This window comes from Chelon labrosus (assembly GCF_963514085.1).
Source record: "Chelon labrosus genome assembly, chromosome: 11".
Taxonomy (NCBI): Eukaryota; Metazoa; Chordata; class Actinopteri; order Mugiliformes; family Mugilidae; genus Chelon; species Chelon labrosus.
Window position 1 is genome coordinate 6,377,929 of NC_140344.1, and position 22,399 is coordinate 6,400,327.

The window sequence follows — 22,399 nt, forward strand, 5'->3', positions numbered from 1 at the left end:
AGGCAGCCTGCTTAACATAATCATATGGTAATTATTCACTCAAGAATACGTTGTGATATTAGCTGCAGCAACGCGGACCAGCTGAGTCTTGCTGTAATGGGAACCAGACGACTTCAGTTTATATTTTCATTTTCCTTCCTCATTTTTAAAGCTCCTAGTTTTTCCATAAGGTAGTCATTTCCAAGGCCGCCGTGAAACCAGACACCCAGGAACACTCATGGTAAACGTCCAGAAACAGCATAAGACTCAGGTCCGACATCCTTTCACCTTCCCCAATCCCCCTTTCCATTTTGTGCGACTGTTCCTGGGAAGGTAAACACCCTCTCACTGGGTCAGAAATGGGATTTCTTTCTGCTGCCATGGCAGTTCATCTGGCCCTCTTTTTGCCCCTCCCTCTCTTTCTTCTCCAGCCCTCCCTCCCTTCTCTGCCACATCTGGAACCCAGCTCCTCATTTATTTATGTGGTCTGTGTTGTTTCTCTCTTTTTTCCCCCCAAACTCTTATTTAAAGTCCTTTACCTTGTCTTGTTGGCAGTTTCTCCCCATCTGATGAGGTCTGCAATTACATCTCACCATAACTGGTCACTCTGCAATTACATGCTCCACCACAGAATCTTTCTGCCCCCCTCCTCTGAACAGCACAACTGCTCATATGGCAGACCGAAATAGAATAGTTTCATGTCTGTTTGGATGGCGGCCCAGCTGCAACTATGCTCCGCTGCATGACTGACAGTGGGATGTGGGCTTTTTCTCCCCAAGAAAAACCTTTAAGGCCGGTCACGTTCAGACTGTGAGCAGTCCCACTCCAGCAGGCTTCGGAGGCGGTTGGCCCAGCTGGGCTCACAGAGCAAGATAGAGACTAAGTCAGAGTGAATGAAAGTGCGGACCGAGACAGAGGGTTTGCAGGGATAAGGACCAGAACGCAGAGCAGCTACTATGAACCCAAGTGGAAACATTTGAACTGTTGAGAATGGGTAAGTTCCCTCTAATCTCATCGTCTGGGAATGGTGAAGCAATGGTGGGAGGAACTTTCAGTCTTTTCATTCACTTTTGGAAAACTTGGGATTGCATGACAGACTAGCGCAGCTCGCACCTCATTTAATCAAGGGTTTCAGGTGCTAGGGTTTGGTTAACTAACTAACTAACTTAGGCACTTGGTTGGGATTGGCCAGTGAGCTCAGTCCTGGAACATGCACACAGCACAGTCTCATGTGCATTGCGAATGACAGAGAGGGCTGTTAACAATCCAGACAGCTCATCTGCTCACTAATGCTGCGAACCTCCGGGATTTGTTCCAGTGTGCAAGGGCACCTGTGCGTAACTGATGTCCTTTTTTAGTTACACAGTCCTGAAAGATTTTGTAAAGATGATGCAACAATCAAACCTAAGTTTCTCATATGCAAAAAGCATTAAAGTGTTTTTTTGTCACGACGCTTACATTCTTGGAGTAATATAAACCTCTCTGGAGAGTGATTCAGTTTTATCATCTTTGTCAGATAGAACTTGTTAAAATGATAAAGAGGATAGGCAGGAGGTCAGAGAGGTAAAATATGCAAAAAGTTTGCCAACAAAGGTTTACTAACTTGAAGTATTTGAAGATCTGAAGTATAACTGGGACTGGATGGCATTTTAAGTGTAAGGTGGCACAATAGAATGTCCAGCAGAAAGATGGTAAAATTATCATTATTTCTGACCTTTTGCCCACTTGGTGAAGTGAAGTGCAGAGTTTTCTATCCTTTTAGCTCAATTTCAGGTCTCTGCTGAGTCTTATCTGTTTCTTTAGCTGCCTAATGCTCCACTATGTTAACCAACGGGTCACTGACTTTGCCTCTCTGCTTATTCTTGAGTGAAGAATATGCTCAAGCTTTATCACAAATTATTAACTAGATATAATTGCATGAGTCTGGTGAATCGGGTGATAATTAAATGTTGTTTTGTTGAGTCATGCAGCTTTAAGTCATGTAACACTCTACAGGTTCAACTTTTTTCGCACTGAAATCATGTTTGTATGTCATAGTCATGTTTAAAATCATGCGCTGACTGACTTTTCTACTGTCTATCACCATTTCACTTAAATCTGTAAATTATACAACACAGTAAATGGCTGAATCCCTTTTGTGGGAACCTGCACTTGCCAACTGATGCTATGAAAATAAGTATGAATGGTCCTTTTGGGATACTGCACAGTGTTCTCAGATGGAAAATATGTTTTTGTACTGAGTCATGTTGGAGCTCAACACCATTGTTGCTGTAACTGTTTGTAGAAGGTTGATCTGGTTTGTGTGGGAGTGATGGAAGCTGAGATTGTGGAAAACAACAAAGATGACCGTGAAGATGGTGGTCATGATGAGGACACAGCTACTGCATGCCCTCACTACAGGCTTCTGTTTGTGTGATGTGGTGCTGGAGAAATGTGTGTGTTCATGAGAGAGACAGTTAGAGATGTGTCATTATGTTTTTCCACATGTAGTCTGTGACAAAGAGTGTCCATTCTACGCATGTGTGAGTACATATGACTCAGATCACTGAATCTGTGCAATGAAACTTGTGTTTTTATCATTTCTCTAATTTTCTTTGTTCCCCAAATCACCTAAATGAGTGGAAAGACGTTTTACTAAACAACAATATGCCACCAGAACCAGAGGCATTTATTTTGTTCCATAAAAGCCATGATGTCCAACAGAATTATCTGACAAACACCAGTAGTGATCAGCCACAAGATTAAAACCACTGACAGTAGAAGTAAATAACATTGACCATCTTGTGACAATACAATGTTCTGTTGGGAAACCACTGGATCTGGCATTCATGTGGATGTTACTTAAACATGTACCACCCACCTAGACCAGACCAGGCACCCCCACCCCATAGCAATGACACTCCTTGATGGCAGCACCACAGGACACCCTCAGAAGGCCCATGTCCATTCACTGATGAGTCACAACTGTTTTGGAGGCACAAGGGAGACCTACACAATATTAGGAAGGTGGTTTTAATGTTGTGGCTGATCGTGAACAACTTCTTCCTGTGTTTAGCTAATAGTTCTTTTTGCTTCATGGGTGGCAGTGTCAGAATTTCAGGTGCTCCTCAGGATGGATTGTAGTGCACTGACAGTAATTTCTAAACTGCATTACCATCCTCTGATATCATGCTAAAATATAATGTTAAATTAAACCTGCTAGTAACATATTTATATATTGATTGTGCAATGTTATCATTTAGCAACAAGCAGCAGGAGCATGTCACGATGTTGACTAAATGGCATACAGCGTCTGTGAGATTGCCCTGGTGCTAGCAATAGCTAAGGGGGCATTCACACCTAGATTTCGTTCTGATTCAGTGAGTAATATGATACAATATGTTAAAGCGTAGTGTGAATGGTTGTCTGTCTCTCTGTGTTAGCCCTGCGATGGACTGGAGACCTGTCCAGGGTGTACCCCGCCTCTCGCCTGATGACAGCTGGGATAGGCTCCAGCAGACCCCGCGACCCTTAACAGGAATAAGGAACACCTTGAAAACCCATCAGATATTAACGGGAAAAAAATCATACTGGATATCGACACTGATATGGACTGGGTAATGTGTTAGGAATGACAGGATGCCACATCATTTGATATAAGTATAAAACTGAGTGCAAAAATGATGCAGCAGACTAGACCATTTTGCTGAAATTTCATTGGAACACATAAAAATGGTACACAGTAGTTTTTAAAGCCTTCACATGCTTTTATGCATGCCTGACAGCGTTGGAGTTGGACTCTGTAGGGTCCAGGTATCACCTCATGCTACCAGTAGAGACACTGACCGCAGCCAAATGCAAAACTAGCGAAAAACAGTCAGAAAAGGTGAGGCAAGAAAAAATGTCAGTGGCCTCCACCTGTAAAACCAATCCTGTTTTGGGGGTTGTCTCACTGTTGCTCCTCTAGTGGACCTGTGGTTACTTTCATTAACACCAAAGCAGCTGAAACTGATGAACAACCCCCTCTGCTACTAACTGACCAGATCAATATCCTAGAAGTTTCATTGACTTGATGCTCTGATGAAAAAGAGTTCCCTTCATTTTTTGAGCAGCGTATACACAAAAGCACCTTAAGAAATCTTCTGTGTCTTGCTTGTACTAGCTGGCCTCTTGCATTTGGTGACTGATTACATTACACATGATTTAGAATGACTGCCACCATATTGGTCGAAGGGTTTGAACTGCCTGTGAGCAAAGACTGTTTATAGTTGATTCCTGCTATCATTTGCTATGGTTTACAGTTCTTGACAGCATATGAAAGCCTAGCATCACCTGTTATAAGATGATAGTGTAAGCCAAGACTGGAATTAAACAGCTCATTGAGCTTCAGCAGATGACAGAGTACGACAACGTCAAATGTCTGTCTCTGTAATAATACGTGGCCAGTGAGGGCTAATCCAGACGCGAGATCCTCTGCCATGCATTCTTCTCCCTCTGATGAACAGCTGAGCAGGGCGTGCCGTGGTTAACATGAACCGCACTCACAGGTGTGGCCCTCACTGTGTCCACATGCTGTTTAATTAGGTTCTCTCCCGACGGGCGGAGACTATCAGGGTTTCCGCTGTAAAAACCTCGTCTCTCCACAGTCTCACCCCCGCGCCCATTGTCCTGTGACATTAAGAGAGAGCCTTGCCAATGCAGTCTGATGAGCAGTGACTGTCTTTGTGGGTGTGACTGAACTTTGTGACCGCAGCTAAAGTTGGAAACATGAATCTGCACTTGACTCCATGCGAGTCTGTTGTTTTTCTGCCAAAGCATTGTGTACTCAAACTGTCCTGGTCACACTGAAGTGGATTTATGCCGATCGTGACGGCTCCTTATATTCCAAAACTGCCAAACCCATTCAGTATATTTGCTCCTATAATAATAGGTTCTTCATATTTGTTGGCAACAAGTTGTTTCTTTCTCCAAAACTGAGACTCCACGCCCAAGACTCCATCATTCTCTCAGCAGCTTCTTTCTTCAAGATGAAGTAGTTTATTTCTTTGTCCGTCATTCATTGCTGTTTTTCCATCCCTTGTCTCTGCGTCTGTGTGGCCTTGCCAGAGTCAGGACCCGGTCATTTTGGTTCTCCTCCCACAAACCTGGTGTTCCCCCAGAAGCTATTTCTCACACAACTAGGCCTGTTGTCTGTTTTGATCCAAATGCCCACTAATTGTGTTTTCTGCAGGGACCGTGTTACGGTTGTTTGCTTGTAACCTTTGTGCTTGCATTTCAAATTTACATGTACTATTGTTCAGCAAATGGAAAAATGTAATTCATTATGACAAATCAGCCAAAGGTGAACTGATACAAAATGCCATCATACAGCACACAGTTCATAGCTTAAAAGCAAGGGGGGGTATTAAAAGGACAGTAAACATTCAAAATTGATACTTAAGGGCGTAAAACAGAGATGGTGGTGACCGTGGCTCTGCATGTAGACTGCACCATCCATAAATATCAAGGGTGACTGTTAGTGTATGTGTTGGTTGAGGTGTCTTTGGGCACAGGACTAAACCCCAGTGTCCTCTGATGTGTGCTTTGTTTGGTTGTGTCTGCTCTTGTTTTTACTAAGTTGTTCATGGAAATTTTTTCATGGAGTACTAACATTGTGGGGACATTTTGTTGTTAAGGGGCAACATTTTGAGAATATTAGGTTGTGGTTAAGGCTAAGGTCATAGTTAGGATTAGGCACTTGGTTGAGATTGTTAGAGTCAGAGGCTAGGGAATGCATTGTGTCAATGGAAGGTCCTCACAAAGATAGAAACATGAGCTTTAATTTTTTTCAAATTCCAAATGGTACAACAAGAAAATATTAATTCATGTAAAGATACAATAATGACCCAACGCCAACAGAGAGTCTAGGTCTTAAGCTTTTATTTCATTCCTCATAAAACACTAAAGGAAACCTTACTTTACAGCTGCATTTATGTTTACCAGTTGCAATTTTCTTCAGTAGACAGTGGTGGTGGTGGAACCTCCACCTTTGGTTTAAACGTCCAGCATGTCAGGTTATCTTCTAATGAGATCCCACAGATTCATCTTAAAGTATATTGTTGGATTTAATTATCATTATTATATACCATTATTATTATAAATATTAAACACCTGCCTCTGATTTACCTCATTTCAACATAGTATTGTTCCCAAATTTGTTAATATAGAGGTCAGTACAAATCAAACTTTTTGGAAGGGGTTGCTAGGTTAGGGGGTAAATGGGGGTAAATGGAGGTTAGGACCCAGATGCAGGACTGAGAAGGCTGAGGCAGGAGTTAACGAAAAGGTATTTAATTAACAACAAAAAAAAAAAGACAAAACTTAAAGCGCTGCAGACCTGGTAGGAAATTCCAAACATGAGGAAACAAAAACTTCATTGAAACATAATCTATGAAAAAAGTGAGCTACACGCAACAAGACAAAAACTAAGACAAGACATGAATGACAAGAAACATGGCAGGAAAACAGTGCTTGAAACAAGTACAACCTAACAGGGAACAAATGGGAAGGCAGGGTTATATATATACACACAGGGGACAGAGGGGTGACGAGACACAGGTGAAACAAATCAAGACAGAACACAAGCAGAAACCAATGATCTAATCAAAAAGGGGAAAACACAGGGAGTAACTCAAAACAGGAAATCAAGAACTTAACAAAATAAAACAGGAAACTGAAAACAGAAAAACTTAACACCAAACCATGACTGTAAAAAAACAAGTACTTAAAATACAAGAAAAAAAAAAAACAGGAAAACTAATCACAAAACATGACATTAACACACTGAAGTGTTTAGGCAGCTGTGTCAAAGGTCGCTTTGTGTTCGCATGTCTGCTGTGTTGGTCAGTCTCTGGAGCTGTTTTTTTTATGTTCCAGTCCGTCTGAGCTTTCATGCCTGCAGAAAAATCAGTGCCTCTGGCTGCTACCTTGCGTGGCCGACCCTTGACTCTGATGGATCTTCACCAGCATGGAGCCAGCAGTCTGTCTCCCACATGAATCAAAGAGGCAGTTTTCATAGCTAGAAGCAGCTGTGATCAAAGACGTTTATTAGCCAGACCTCCTGCTGTTGTTTTAAACTTCAGTACTTAAATAACTTCTTATAGTTGTGTCTAATTGTAGCACACTTTTGCACTAATTGATAGTGTTTAGCAAATTGGAACCCAACCCATCTTTGCTGACTGAGATGCTGTGCATTTAACACAAATCATGGAGTCTGCACGTGTCTCACATGCACATGTCTGATGCTGCTTTATCGTGGGTAGTGGTGGCTGTTGACACATCACTGTGACGATATTCATGACTCAGTGGAGACTCTGTCTTCGAAGTGGGAACTCAATTAGGAGAGTGCAGGTATAAATTTTTGTGTAGGTGGGCCCAATATGGCAACCACTCATGGCCCAAGGCTGGGGGATAAATCAATATCAGACTGGTTGAATAAGAGCGTTGGCTTGAAGCTTCTCTTGCGGTGACCTCTTTTTCTTTGCTCAGTTCTTTCCTTCACATCTCCATCTGCTAATTGGAGGGAGGTCATGGCTTACTGAGCTTCAGCCTGTTTATCTGTATTCGCGGCGATTACCATCTACTGTATTTGCTCTGTGGCCCTTGTTATGGTCCATTGGGGAGATCATGAGAGGAAATGGAGGCTTCAGTAGTTCTGTGCTTCTGTTTGCTATGAGATTCACAGAAGATAGAAAGGTCACCGCTCCCTCCTCCTTTTGAAAAAGTCTTGATGCTGCAGAGAGCACCTCGGGGAGTCTTGAGGAGTTACTACTTGTTCTCTCTAGTGGTGTCATTTTCTGTTTGGATAACCCCCGCACTCTCTCTACGGCTGTCAGTTGGTAGCTCACATAGTTTCACACAGCAGTGATGGAAACTCAGAGAAGGTATCTGAAGGTGTGAAACTAACCTATGCACCTTTTAGTGGAATATTTGGAAATCTTATGATCACAAAATTGTTAATTATTTGAGTAAAATATATCGGCTCTGACAAATGGAACAATCTTTTTTTTTGGTTGAATTAAAAAAGGTCTTTCATAAGTTCACAGAAAATAATACATCAGTTTCCATATTTATGTTTTATATCCTTCAAACTGAAAATATATCTTTTTCATTATTTAATGTCCTTTGTTTGATGCAATCCGAGAAAATAAAGAAAATCACAAGCTGAAATAGCACAATGACAAACATTCTGCCAGTGTTATTTCTGAGCTTATTCTAAATATCTTAAATGAGACATGGCAGACTGTTTTCCAAATCTGATTGCCCAGAAAACTCTCCCATGTGTTCACTTTTCACGCCTGAAGTGGAAAAATGGCACTCAAATGGCTTTTTGAAGTGCCACGTCTGTGCTCGCCGGGCACATTTGGAGCTTTTCTTTTGCATGCTTTGCGATTTTGGCAGACGCTATTTACTTATCACATTGCGACCCAGTGTCCCATTTACCCTGTGCCTTTAATTTTGTGGCTGAATAACAGTCTGAGGGGAAAGAAAGTGCTGAAAAACTCCACCCTGTGTCGAAGTGGTTCTTGTATTCCTCTGCTTAGATCCAAGCAGTGAACCTATCCTGCACCCCTGATTCTTACTCTTTCCTTCCCTCTCCTTTAAACCCACACATGGACCCAGCCCACCTAATTTACTCCCCCCTCTTAATGCCAAACAGCTGTAGGGTTGACTCGCAAGGAATTGTTGCTATAGCGTCTTCCTCCCCTTCCTCTCTGCTCTCTTTTTCTCCGTAATATCAGGTCACTCACAAGCCCAAATGCAGTGTCTACCATCCATTCAGGGTTTATTTATGGTTTGGGCGTTGGATATGAGGTCATGAATTTCCATCCTAGGTGCCCGTGGGCGGAGATAGATAGACAGACAGCTGGCTATAAATTCTGTGTGTATGGATCATGCTTCACTCCTGTGCCTGGCCTCTTAGACATGTTGCGCTGGACCGTAACTGGGCCAGTGCCATTTTCATCTAACTGAAGGAGCTGCATGACATAAATGCCATGAGGTCACTCTGTGCGTGATTGACAGGAGGAGATCCTGCCATATTGCGGAGCGCTGGGAGCTCCTGCTGCTGTTGGGAATCCGCTTCAAAAGCTTCTTTTGGCCACATTCCTGAAGTCCAACCTGGAAGATGATGACACAGATTCCTCAAATAATTTATCACTAACGGTGGCCTCAATGTACAAGATTTCATTGCAATGTTAGACCATCTCCCAAGTGTATAGCTTAGTATTAAGATCACTTAGTTTAGCCAAAATAACAAAAGGAAAGAGGAAACACATGTTAGTCTCAATAATTTGTGACTTGATGTATGCACTGCATTACCCTGTGGAACCCTCTGATTTTTTTATAGACTCTTTAAGGCCGTGGCGCACCCTAGCCGACTTGTGCAGTTGTTATTTTATGGAGTTTTCTCTTGTGGTTTTATTGAGATCTAATGTTGAGCTTGAGTAGCGCCACTAAAGCAACTGGGAGTTCAGTTCAACATGACAGTTCCCGGTTTCTCCGCTCATACTGGGAGCTTCACTGCTCAACTGGATGGTGAAGGATGATTATGCAAAACCCCAAATTATGTTCAAATGTCAATGTTTTTAAAATTCCAAAACATCTGCTTGTGTAAATATAATGCGCTTGCTGTTAGGTCAAGATACAAACAGCTGTTAAGGACAGGAAAAGGCTTTGGTTACTCGCAGGTCAAGTCAGTTAGTTTAGTTGGTTAGTTTATCATATTTTAAACCAGAATGAAATGTGACCCAGAAATATCTTTACATTTATAAGGATGACTGAAGCTTGATTGAGGTGGACTAGCAGTCTGTGAGGAAAACGGTGCAGGTCTCCGTTAAATTATGATTTAGTTGAACAAAACTTTCTTTTCCTGCCAGGACTTTACACGTGCAATGCAATTCAGGAAGGAACTAGACACCTAGCTTCATCACTGGGTTTCAGAGAGTGTCCTTTATGTAAGTTCAAGAGATTTTGTTTTCTCAAATAAACCAAAGAGGAAGATATTTTATCAAATCTAACGGAGGCTGCCTTTAAGGTAGTAGGTAGACAACAGAAAGCAGCCTGTACTACATTGCATCCTAAAGTCTGGAACTTGTCCGGTGTTAAGGCCCACTCGTCAATAGTTGGACTTGCTAAACCCTTGCTTTCTGTCTTACTTCATGTACTGGTACATGGACATGGCACGTCCTCAAGAGTTTTAAAACTCAAAATGGATGGATACTGGGCTGGGTGAGAGCCAAGGATATATTCCTAGCGATGTCTCATGAACGTGATATTTCTGGCCTACGAATGTGTTGCTGAGATACAAAGCGACAGTAAAGTTGTGAGTTGAAGACAGGTAGTGTCGTTACCTGTGCAAAGAATGATGAGCATATTGGTTTCTACTGGAGTACTCAAAACCAGTGTCTTGTGCTTGCCATTATTATAATCAGGATTCTTGTCAAAACCATCCTGACCTGGTATGTTTGCTCTTCTGCACTGTGGAAGATACAGTACTTATGGTTGTACTGAATAAACTACATAATGATACAGGATGATGTTTCAGTGAGCAGTTCTCCAGGAAATACTGTAAGTGTTGTCCAGTTTTTGCTTTTAGAGACACTGGCCAGCTATCTGATGACACTGTGGTGAGATTTGATGTTGGTTTTGGATTTTAGATTTGGTGTTGGTATTTTGTGTGTCCACTTAATTTGGGGTTTGAAAGCCCAGCCAGTCTAATCATAGACTTTCACATGCATGCACTCGTATCTCCTCATTTCAGCCTCAGTGTTTGTCAGCGTTTTCGTGGCACTGAAGTGACTCAGCTGAAGTTTAATAGGGAAAAAAAGAGGACTTTCTACTTTTGTTTTTTGGAGCTGGCCGATTCTGGTCTCTGATTGGGTTTTCCCCTCTCCTTTGCCACGAGGAATGCATCTCAGCCAATCAAAGGCTGTTTCTGAAGTGGGTGTGGTTGGGGTTAAGTCATACACGACAACACCCATCAATCTTCTTATTTTGGACTCCACACTGGATTGTGACTGGGTGACCTTCAAGACTTTGAGTTTCACATGATATCTTCTGTCGTGTTTGTTTTATTTGTTTTTTGTACTGCACTAAAACAGTGAACAACGTACACCAATCAGCCACAAGATTGAAACTACTGACAGGAGGAGTACATAACATTGACCATTTTGTGACACTTCAATGTTCTTCTAGGAAACTTTTGAATGATCAAATGCACTTTTGAGCTTTGGTGCTGTTGTTTAAATAGTTTTTGTTTGCTTCTCACCCAGAGAAATGAACAATTTTGTCATGCTTTGAGAAACACAATAATAAGTAAGTTTGGAAGTTTTCTAAATATTTCTCCTGGATGGCAAATATTTGAATTACACTGATCAGCCACAACAGTATGACCACTGACAGGTGAAGTAAATAACATTGACCATCTTGTGACTATACAATGTTCTCCTCGTAAACTTTTGGACCTGGCATTCATGTGGATGCTACTTAAACATGTACCACCCACCTAGACCAGACCAGGCACCCCCACCCTATTGCAATGACGCTCCTTGATGGCAGCAGCCATCCCCAGCAGGATGCAGCCTGACACAGGCACACACACAAAAACGGTTTAGGAACAACTCAAAAAACACACACAAAAAGGAGCAACTCAAAACATGAAGAACAGCACAAGGTGTTGACCTGGCCTCCAAATTCACGAGATCCCAAACTGATCAAGTATCTGTGGGATGATCCACAGAGGCCCCTCCCCTCAACCCATAGGACCCAAAAGCCCCCACAAACAACATTCTATTGCCACAGGACACTCTCAGAAGGCCCATGTCCATTCTCTGATGAGTCACAGCTGTTTTGGAGGAACAAGGGAGACCTACACAATATTAGGAAGGTGGTCATAATGTTATGCTTGAACGTTGTGTATAAAAGGAAGATTTTTGAGACTAGACAGAACCTTACTCAGTACGAACCTCCACAAACACTTTTGGCCCATTATGTGCAGGGTGATGACAGACTACTTTGTTGGCAACATGTGTCAAGTTGCTTCGACTGATTATAGTCATATACCCCACTTTTACCTGACCACGCCGTAAGACTGTCTCCAATTATGTCAGTGTGACTCCCTATTAGCCATGTGTTCTGTGTGTGTGTGTGTGGTGCCTCTCCACAGGCTTTGCTCATTCATTATTAAGCAGCTCCTTATGTTTTGCTGGCCGTTACTGCTCTGGTGTCAGGTACCCACACAATCCTCTTCACTGAACCAGGCTGAGTCAGGATCCAGTTCCAGTCTCTTTGGCCTGCTGGAGCTGCTTCCAGTGCTCTGTTCCAAAACCTTTGGTAGCCCTGGATGTTGTGTTTTGCACCGGCTGATTTCCCCATGTTATTCACTCAACTAACTGTCGATGGAACTAGGAGGCTAAGATGCATTTGGATATTTCCCTTGGAGTAACATTTGCGTCTTGAGCCCTTAGGAGGTATGGTGCTGCTATCAACTTTTTATTTTTTCTTAAAAATGAGAATTATGGGTAGTTTTACAGTAGACCATAAAATACCAAGACGATGGCGTGTTCACTTTTGCAGACTTGTGGTGAAGCCATATAGTTGTTTATGCAGCTGAACTGAATCTCTTTGGGGGCAAAAAGCTCCTTTGGTGTTTGAGGAATGAGGAGCTAATGTGATTACTGCTGCCTTGAAGTGTAACAGCTATTACTTGTAGTGATCTGTCCTTGTTAATTAGTATGACATTTAACAGGGTGGCTGATCTTAGACAGAGACTAGGTCTACAGGTCTGTGTATATGTGTGTGTGTGTGTGTGTGTGTGTGTGTGTGTGTGTGTGTGTGTGTGTGTGTGTGTGCAACTTGACCCCAACTGATCACATCTCCATAAGCGACACAGGTTGCCTAGAAACACAATGAGAAAGCGTTTCATTTTCATATTATTATGCCAAAGGAAAGAATGCTCCCAGACCCAAATAGTCTGCACTGCTTTTGTCCTTACAAGGGAATCTTCTCATTTAGTTTAGTCAAAGGGTGTCCTTGGGGAAGGAGTTTTCTTATCCCATACTGATGCATATGGAGAGTTTAAAAGGCAATTAAACCAGACATGCTAGACAAATAATAAAAACCTGCCTAATTTTTAGTGGAACTTTTTATGGAACTGTTTACTGTAGGCCGTGCTGACAATATCTTTATAAGTGTCTGATGTTAAGTTGGAACAAACATTGCGCTGTTCACCACAAATGGTAAAAAATTACTTTCCAAGTTATTCTTTATTGCTTAAAGCTTTTTACTCAGCCAACGTCTGCTTGGGAAAGTAATGAAACTTTTTATTTTCTTTTGGACCCATTGTACACCCTGGGTAACGGCAGATGGGCACGGTATGATTGACGGAAGTACAAAGGCGCGAAACTGTAGTTCTGCTGTCATGTACACTCTTAGAAGACTATTTCACCTGCCAACCAAGTCCATCATATCTGTAGAGAATGAAGCTCCAGAATGTTTTTTTTTTTAAGTCAGAAACATTCATTCTAACACTTTCTCGTTGCATCCACTCTTGTTGTCACCACTGTGAACTTTCTCACACTTTCATCTTACAAAACCATCAGTTGTAGAACTATTTCTCCCTGTGCCATCCCTGTGCTCTAACTTTCCCATTTATCATCTTATGTGCGTTCATGCTTAATTAAGAGATGACCACTGTTGGCTGTTTTCTGTTCTTTATTTTTTACTCTTTTTTTTCTCTTCTGTTGCATCTCTCTTTGTTCACTGTTCAAGTGCTTTTATTTAAATTTTTTATTTTTATGTGACAGGGCAAGAGTAGAGGGAGACATACTAAAAACTTGAACCATGTTCACCTTAGGTATACCAGAATTAAGTGTCTCCAGACACCTAAGCTAGGACATCTAAGTCAACTACATCCTAGTATTTACATATTAAAGGGGAACTACTGTTGTTTACAACTTGGACCTTATTTCTGGCATAAAATATGATCGTTTACTCACCAATATAACTTTTGTGTAATTTGTATGTCTTCGGGAGATAATTAGATCTGCGTATATCCATATAGTGGGAGTGACTGGGGCACCGAAACACAGCCTCTAAATAACGCATTATCTGCCGCGAAACTCGTTCATGTCTCCAATATTTTGTTATGATACGCTTATGCTATTCCCCGTTGAGTCTGGAGTTACCTGTAGATTGACCTACAGACCCCGGATGATGTCTTCTGACCTGGATGATGTCGGCTTGTTACCTGTAATTTGCTACTGCCGATAATGCGTTATATAGAGGCTGCGTTTCGGTGCCCCAGTCACTCCCACTATATGGATATACACTGATTTAAATATTTCCCAGCGGACTACAAATTACACGAAAGTTATATGGGTGAATAATCAATCGTATTTTATGCCAGAAATAAGGTCCAGGTTGTAAAAAAACAGTAGTTTTTTAAGGACGCCAGTGTGGCTTATTGTAGTGCTAAGAACTGTTAATAAGTCCAAAGATAAAAACATTCTTGACCGCATACTGCCCAAGATTAATAAAAACTCTCTTATGTAGAAGAACTAATTTGTTACGGAACTCTAACTTGGAAAAAACGCTGTCTTTGGAGGAGTGTTTATGTAATAGGGGTGTTTGTTCAGTCCACTGTTGCTACCTGCTTTACCCACCATCCATCTCACACATTTCCCACTGTCACTTTTCTCATCATCTCCACTTCCTCGTTCTCAGCTCTTCTCACTCTCCTTCCCAAACACTCTACAGCCACTTTTTTGAAGTAAAAATACAATGGAAACGGTGCTTCCTCTCCGTCCTCCCACACATTTATTTCTGACATCACGGTGTGTCACGCTCAAACTTGTGACGCTCCTGAAGCCCCTGTCACCATCACCGTGAGACATGTCAAGATGTTGACACTGTTTTTCTATCATTAGCCACACAGCTATAGTGGCGCTGCGGTGGGTTATGGTGTTGTGTGTCTTTAAAGGCAAGTTTATTCGTGATAACGCATACTGTGACGATTGAGACTATCCTAACATGTGAAGAACACAGTCATCAGGAGAATGTGGAGTTAATTGTGGGAGGTGTCAGTGTTACAAAAGTGGTACCCACTGTGTCGGAAGTGTAAAATGAGCTAGACGTATCATTCTGGCAGATGAGTGGAAAACTCAGGTGGTGGCAGAGATAAAGCTAAAACTTACTATTAATATACAATGTGTACATACAGCACTGGCCTAAATTATGTTACAGCTCATTTTGGTTCTGTGTTTATCCATGGCAGGCAGCTGTTAGAACCCAAAAATGTTCCAAAATTCATCTGTATGGATACAATCAGCAAGTCACTGGTGAACATACGAGAGCACTTAGCATCTTAACCACCACATATTTTCCTCAGGAGTAGTTACAGGCCAGAAAACAGAGCTAAAATAAAGTAAATATTTGACTTATTGTTGCCAAATGCTTTGGAACAATAACTTCCGATGTTGTTGCTTGATGTGACCTCCAAGTGGCCAAATAAATGAATCACTTCAGGTTTAAAGTATATGTTCTTTACAAATGCAGATCAAATAACCAGTGTAACGTCATGTTTTTAATCCAGATCATCTTGATTTGGATTGACATCTTGATGTCAAATACAATAGGTTCGAAAGGCAAAAAGTTTCCACAGTGGAAAATGTAGAATCTACTCCTGTTTGTTCCAAACATACATATTTTGCCAAAGTTTGGCTGAATTTGCAGTTCCTGGCAGAGCTTTGAGATAGCACAACATAGCCGTAGTGCTTTATATATATTTTTTTCGAATGACCAACTGAGGAGAGAACATTTGGAGTAGAACAACTGTGCTGGAAATATAAATGTACCGACAGCCTGTCTGTAGTGACAAGCCATTTCCTCAGCTGTCTTTTTTTTCTCGGTGTGAGCTTTGTGTTATCCAGTGCTGAATGGAGTGATGGTAGCCACAAGGTTTGGCCTGTGTCCAGATTTTCCAGATTGGAAGTCATTCAGATATCTGATTCCCAGGTACTCCTGTAGTGCTGTGGTGCTGTGGAAACTTTCATGCAGTTGACTTGGAAAAGGCTTGAGACAGATTTTTTTTTGTGACTTTGTGACTCTGTTCCATTGTCACCTTACACCCAAACAAACCAAACTAAACAAATCTCAGCAGAAATGGGAAAAAAAAAAAAAAAAAAAAACATCCCCACAAACAGGCTCAATTTATACACGCCAGAGGAGTCTGTCCCAAGTTAGATTTTATGGACAATATATGGGGCTGCAAAGTACGTATTATACTGCACATTGTATAAGCTCTCCTGACTCCAGAGATCAGATTTAACCCCATTAGCATACCAAACAAATACTTTAGTGAGAGTCAGCCTTGACCAAAACAGGGTTCCACACTTAAAATAAGCTGCCCATGCCAGTGTTATCTGTGGAATGCTCTGCATTTAGCCTTACTGAGATAATGGGCACGAGGGCTGTTGTGTCTGGAGATAAAAGGACTTATTTCCAACATCTGCCCAAGACCTCCTTCAGGTAATAAATAAAAATAAACTACTATATTTATAAAGCACTTTTCAGATCAGGGTTACAAGCTCAAGATTAAAACAATTCAAAAAATTGATGGGCAACTTGATGTTTATTGCTTGTAAAATCCGACTAAGGGCATGTGACCTAACACACGCTAGTATTTCGTACTTGTATTTGTACGCTCTTACAGTTGTTTGTGCCAGACATACATTAAGTACATAATTCTGCTATCCACCAGCATATCTTCTATTCCAGTGTAAAGTACCACAGCTTTCTGTTTGCCATCTGCATTATCATTTGAAAATGTTTTACTCCAGTACTTTGAAATGGATTAAATACAATTGTCCATTAAACAATAAGGTAAAGAAAAGGACTCATGATTATGTTACTTGGTAGATGCATGTGCTGAGCATGACATTAACACACCATGGAGTTTGAGACTGTTGTTCGGAGCTCAGAATCAAAGTACCAGTTAGAAAGGATACACTAACCAGTCTGATGGCTTGTATATATTAACCAGAAAATATGTTGGTATTAGGGTGGTGTACACATAATGTCAGCTTTCTATTATACTTGGATGAACTTGAACGTACTCACCAAACACTCAAGCAATAGCTGTTCACATCAGTCATTATCTGCTGCCTTGTGTGGGTGTCCTCTGTCCAAGTACAAGGGCCCACTTTGAGCCAGCCCACTGTGTGTGGGATGGGAATGTTGGGTCCATGGCTCAGCACAGCCTGCTTCCCACTTTTTTTCCCACCCAACCCCTCACACAGTACCCATCCTGCTCTGTTTTCCTCCCCACATGGCAGCTCTGTGGTGAGACTGTGACCGCCGTCTCTTCCTGTGAACCCCAGCTCAATGATAGGACATGAGCAGGACGGCACCGCCGAGTCGCCGAAGCCAAGCGTGCCAATGTATTTAAAGGCCAATGGCCAGAAGAAGCTTCTTTCATAGACACTTTCTTCAGTCTGTGAGTTAGGATAGCAGCAGCAGGAGAAGAAGCGTATGCAAAGCAGTTTTGAAATAAAGCCAAACCATAAGGAATGGGTTACACAATGAGGCACTCTTGAAACATCAAGGATATTAAACTTGGAGTACACAGCCTGACTCACTCCATCTTGAACTCCATCACACTGACTCAAGCTGGTTTGGGCCTCTCAAAATGGTGAGTGGCTTCACTTATTTCTCCTGTTTCTTTTCAGTGTTTGACTCTTTCTGTTGTGTCAATAAGAAATTCATTGTTTTTGGCTCAACGGTGACGCCAGGCCGCAGTTGTGTGGTATTTTATTTTCTGCAGTTCAGTTTTTGTACTCACTTATGTGAATGTACGAGAGGCTTTCTTCTTGACCGGGTTTTATTATGAAAAAAAAAGGCAGTTGTGGAGAGCACAGAGAGAGAGAGATGATGGTGGATGATGAAATCTTACTCTGTTGAAATACTGATTATTATTTGTGAGACTTGTTAAGTAATTCCATTTAGGTTGTTTGAAGTTTTGAGGTCTTTCGTTGTGTTCTACAGTTGGTGTGTCCAAAGTTTTGACTGGTACTGTATTTTTAAAAGAAGTGGGCACCGAAACAGATTCTCACAGTTTCACCAACTTCTGGGAAGTGCTAGTTGGGAAGCTTCCATTTGCTTGCTGATTTTTCACTCATTTTAGTAGCTAAGACAGAAATACTAAACTGTTAAAGAAGAATGACATTACATTACAAAATGAATGACCTATCATATTGTTGAGAAGGGTTATGTTTTCTTGCTTTCTTTGGATCTTAGACCCCTTGATATGCAGTGATGACTTTAACATGTAACGCAGATTTGCCGTGACGCTAACTAGGGACAGAAAGAACATGAAACATCACTGGAAAACTGCAAGCAACAGAAGCTTGCACACCATCACGCACCAACATTTAAATCCCCCTCTTACACACATGCAAAGAATAAATGCAAGTGCTGCAGTAAATCTGGAATGCACAGCCTAGTGATTTCCCCTTGCACACATAAGTCAGTGAGTGGTTGTTATTTTACCCGGCGTGTGACATAAGGCTGAGACAGAGGTGTCCTTTGTTTGGCTTACCTACAACTGACACATTCTCCACGGCAACCGAACAAGGAAGCCCAGTGGACCACTCTGATTACAGCCCGGACATGAAAAGAAATGCCCACCACAGCAGGAAAATTAGCCAGGGTACGGTCAAAGCTGACCATCTGCGGGGGAAACTCATATTTCTGTGGCACTTGCAGCCTTCAGAAGGTTTAACCTGTAGGAACCTGAAGTTCTACAGATTTCAAAATGAACAGAACTTATAACTTCAGCTCTTATTTGTTACATAACATATAGCACTGCAATGTAAAAGAGCACTTTTGGAACCAAAACGAAATCAATCCATGGGGCTGTAAAAGAGATAGTCTAAAAACAGCCTGTGTCCTCTCGTGGCAGAATGACAGTGATCACTTTCAGTGCATTGGTCCTTAACACAGCACTTAGTGGCACACTCTAAGTGCTCAGGACTGAATTGCTTGATTGGACAACTCATCTCCATTTGTAGGGTAATCCACAGAAGAGCACTGTAATGAGCTGGAGGCACATGTAATGGAATCCGCTGGAACTGCGACTTGTTGGCTGTGACCCTGCGCTCAATTATAAGGCCAATATATTTCATCTACACCTCTTCTGTAATAGTCCCATGATGCAATTATATTAGCACTTGTTCTGTGGCATTGTATTGTATTCTCTTCCCACTGCACCAAGTGTAATATATGTGGGTTTTTTACCCAACACAGCGTGCTTACTGTCAGTCTTCCATGCTCCTGGCACACCTAGGTATAATTTCTGAATCACTATGATGCTTTCTCTGGAAATGGCCCTGGAGGAGCCATGCCAAGACTGCAGTTAAAAGACCCCCTCCTCTCTCTTTGTTTCCCTCTGCATCTTCTCCTTTCTGCTGTCTCCCTCCTCTCTTTCTTTTTGTATCTGTATTACAAGTCCCTTTACCCATTCATCCGTCTAGGTATCTCTTTATCACAGTCATTGACTCAGTCACTCCGCGTTTTTTTTTTCTTCTCCTCATCATCAAATAGTTATCTCATTGCTCATCATTACGTAACTTGGGGAGTTTTGGTGCAGCTGAAGCCAACAGTGCAGCAGAACTGGTGACTTGTCTCGTGTGCTGCTGCATCTTATTCTCGCCTTCTCAAAACTTCACAAAGTGCATCAGTTGTTCGGTCTTCACGCTACATTGGCCTAAATGCTGTGGCATTCAAAAAGCAGGCCAACGAGGGATCAAAAGAGTGACACCTCGCATGCATCACACATCCCTTCAGCCTCGATTGCTTTATTCTGAGTCCTCCTGTTTACGTCTATCGATCCCACTCTGCAAGGATTTAATAATAAAGCGGGGCATGGCTGCCGAAACCTGCTCCGTGACACCGGGAGGACGTGTGTTTGTGTCCGTGAGAGAGAGATAGTCTCACTTTGTAACTACCTGCTAATTATACCCCACAGTAAACATGAAATTTGTAACCACACCACTATAGGATATTATTAACTAAAAGGATTAGAGTGTGGTTCAGGCGGGAGGGCATCTGCGGCTTCTCCCGATTGAAAATGGACTAATCTAAATGGGATACATCAATAAAACAGCGGAATAAAGTTGCAGGCACTTAGAAGCGTCAGCCCCTTTTGCTCAGGCTCAAAGTAGAGAAGAGAGCCACTGGCTGGCAGCCAGCCAATAAATTAGAAGATAAGAAATATTATTCCACTGGCACACCAGCAGCTTGCAGCTATTTAAAACAGGGAGGTTTATTGATAATTAAATTACCTGGATGAAAAAAAAGACAAGACAAGAATAGAAGGCTGGGAGGAGGATCAATAAGGAGATATTGTAGTTGACAACACTGCGGAGGCAAACGACACAGCCAGGAGGATGCAGAGTGTGTGATTATACTATATGTGACACTGTATGCAAAGTGTGTTCTCAATGATGCTGTGTAATGTTGCAAGCAAGTTATCTTTGATGAACATTATTATGACGTAAGAAACGAGAATTTTCTGCGATCTCACAGAAAAATGTGTCGATAAAGGTAGATGCCACCATGTTCTTGTCCTGCAGATATGACATTAATGTTGACCGTGTTGTGTGTTCCAGGTGCTGAGCTGAAGTAAGGTGGCCTCAGACACAATGGCGACTCCTCAGAGCAGCTCGCTGTCTTCATCACCGATGAGGCAAGTACCAGCACACTGCCGCTTTGTGTCGGCACCTCACTCATGCGCACTCACAACAGGGAACACACAGTCACAGGTGGTACATAAAAACACTTTATGTTTAAAAGTTATGTTTACTGAAATCACTATTACAACTTATTTCCCCCTCTTGGCCTGGGTGGTATGCAGCCATTTCCTTTGTGATACTAAAGCATAAAAAATATACTCAGACGCAGTAGCTGTGTTGCTATGGAGCCACATTTTCTTTTTAAAAAGAAAAAAAAAAGTAGAACAATTGGTATATTGAAAAAGAAAAGATGTAATAAAACAACAAAAAATAAATGGCTATGTAGGTGATTAAATTGCAGTATTACTAATGTGTCTATGCGGAAACCGTGCAATGGTTACAGTTTTATGTTGAAGCATAACATCAAGGCTAACAATTTTCAGCTACAAAGTAGTTCCAAACACACCTTTTTTTTTTAGTAGCACACAGTGGTTCAAGGTCTGTCCGAGCTGCTTGCGTTAATATTAAAGCTGTTGGTGAAGTTGTAGAGAGGAATTTTCTGAGGACTCCACAGTCCGTCAAGGCGTGCACGCGCACACATGGATGTCATACCAGCAATAATAACCATGATGGCAAGAAATGACCCTGTTTCATCTGCAGATGTGGCCCCCAAAAATGAAGCATACTTTGGCCCCCGTTTTCTCCTCCTGATAATGCAGTGTAATGGTGGCGGTGGCGCCAGAGATGCTGGTAACATGGCAGTTCCCATCGAGGCAGAGATTGAGGTCTGCAGCGGTAACACGGTGTAGTTATTAGTCATCCTCAGTGGTCTGCGGGGAGATGAATGCATCATAGTAAGTGATCAGGCTGCTGAAAAGAAGCCAGGTACACAGTGACCAGTGAGATGGGAAACATGGACAGAAACACATTCACATGCAAAAACATGCAGGAATTTGAGAATTAGCAATAATCAAATAAATATGCAAAGCGTACAACACACAGAACACCCTGAGTCGCTTAGCTGAAGCTGTGTTGTATTTTTGTCCCCATCTGCAGCCGGTTTAGCTCCGCATTCGCTTTGCCCAAAATTGCATTGTTTGCCTGATACAAATACCTCTACACAATTATTTAGATAGAAATGAACTGAAACTCCAAAAGGTACTGAGCAAACAAATCAGTTTTCACTGCATCCCCTGAAATGGTGAGAAAACATCACAACATCCCCTCCTTCATATCGGTCCTGGGGAATAGCTACCAGCTCATGTTTGATTAGATTTGGTGGTTCAACATTGCCAAGCCAGTTTATTGGCCTCAGTAAAGGTCCTAGACCAACAGATTAGAGGCAGTCAATTGCAGATGGAGCAAAGGTCATAACCTCAGGGACAATGCAAACAAATACACAAACAAACCAACACATTCACATACAACCCTGAAAATATCCGTCCAAAATTAGATTCCTCATTTGAGGTGAAAGCATTCTTACTCTGCCATCATCTGCAATAGTTTTCTCTCAGTCTTTCAGAATAAGGATTTTTCTACGGTGTCACTTCTATATTAAAATAGCACGTTTTTTTTCTGCAAATACTATTGCTTCTATTTGTTATTGTGTGCACACACTGGTTAATAGCACTTTAATATCTGGTTGTGCACACACATTTTAAACGTGATACAAT

The 22,399-nt window shown here is 41.8% G+C and overlaps 1 protein-coding gene across 2 annotated transcripts in view; it reads left to right on the top strand.

The window, feature by feature from the left end:
- The first annotated feature begins 575 nt into the window (after window positions 1-575).
- insc (INSC spindle orientation adaptor protein) overlaps window positions 576-22,399 on the top strand; it is a 49,962-nt gene continuing 28,138 nt past the window's right edge. The window contains exons 1-2 of one of the 2 annotated variants that reach the window (XM_084555646.1): window positions 576-973; window positions 20,664-20,740. In XM_084555646.1, the coding sequence (XP_084411772.1) occupies window positions 20,697-20,740 (44 nt within the window). In that variant the 5' untranslated portion in view covers window positions 576-973; window positions 20,664-20,696. Of the gene's footprint in view, window positions 974-17,055; window positions 17,687-20,663; window positions 20,741-22,399 lie in introns of those variants that run through there. The other variant, XM_084555647.1, reaches the window with a different exon arrangement.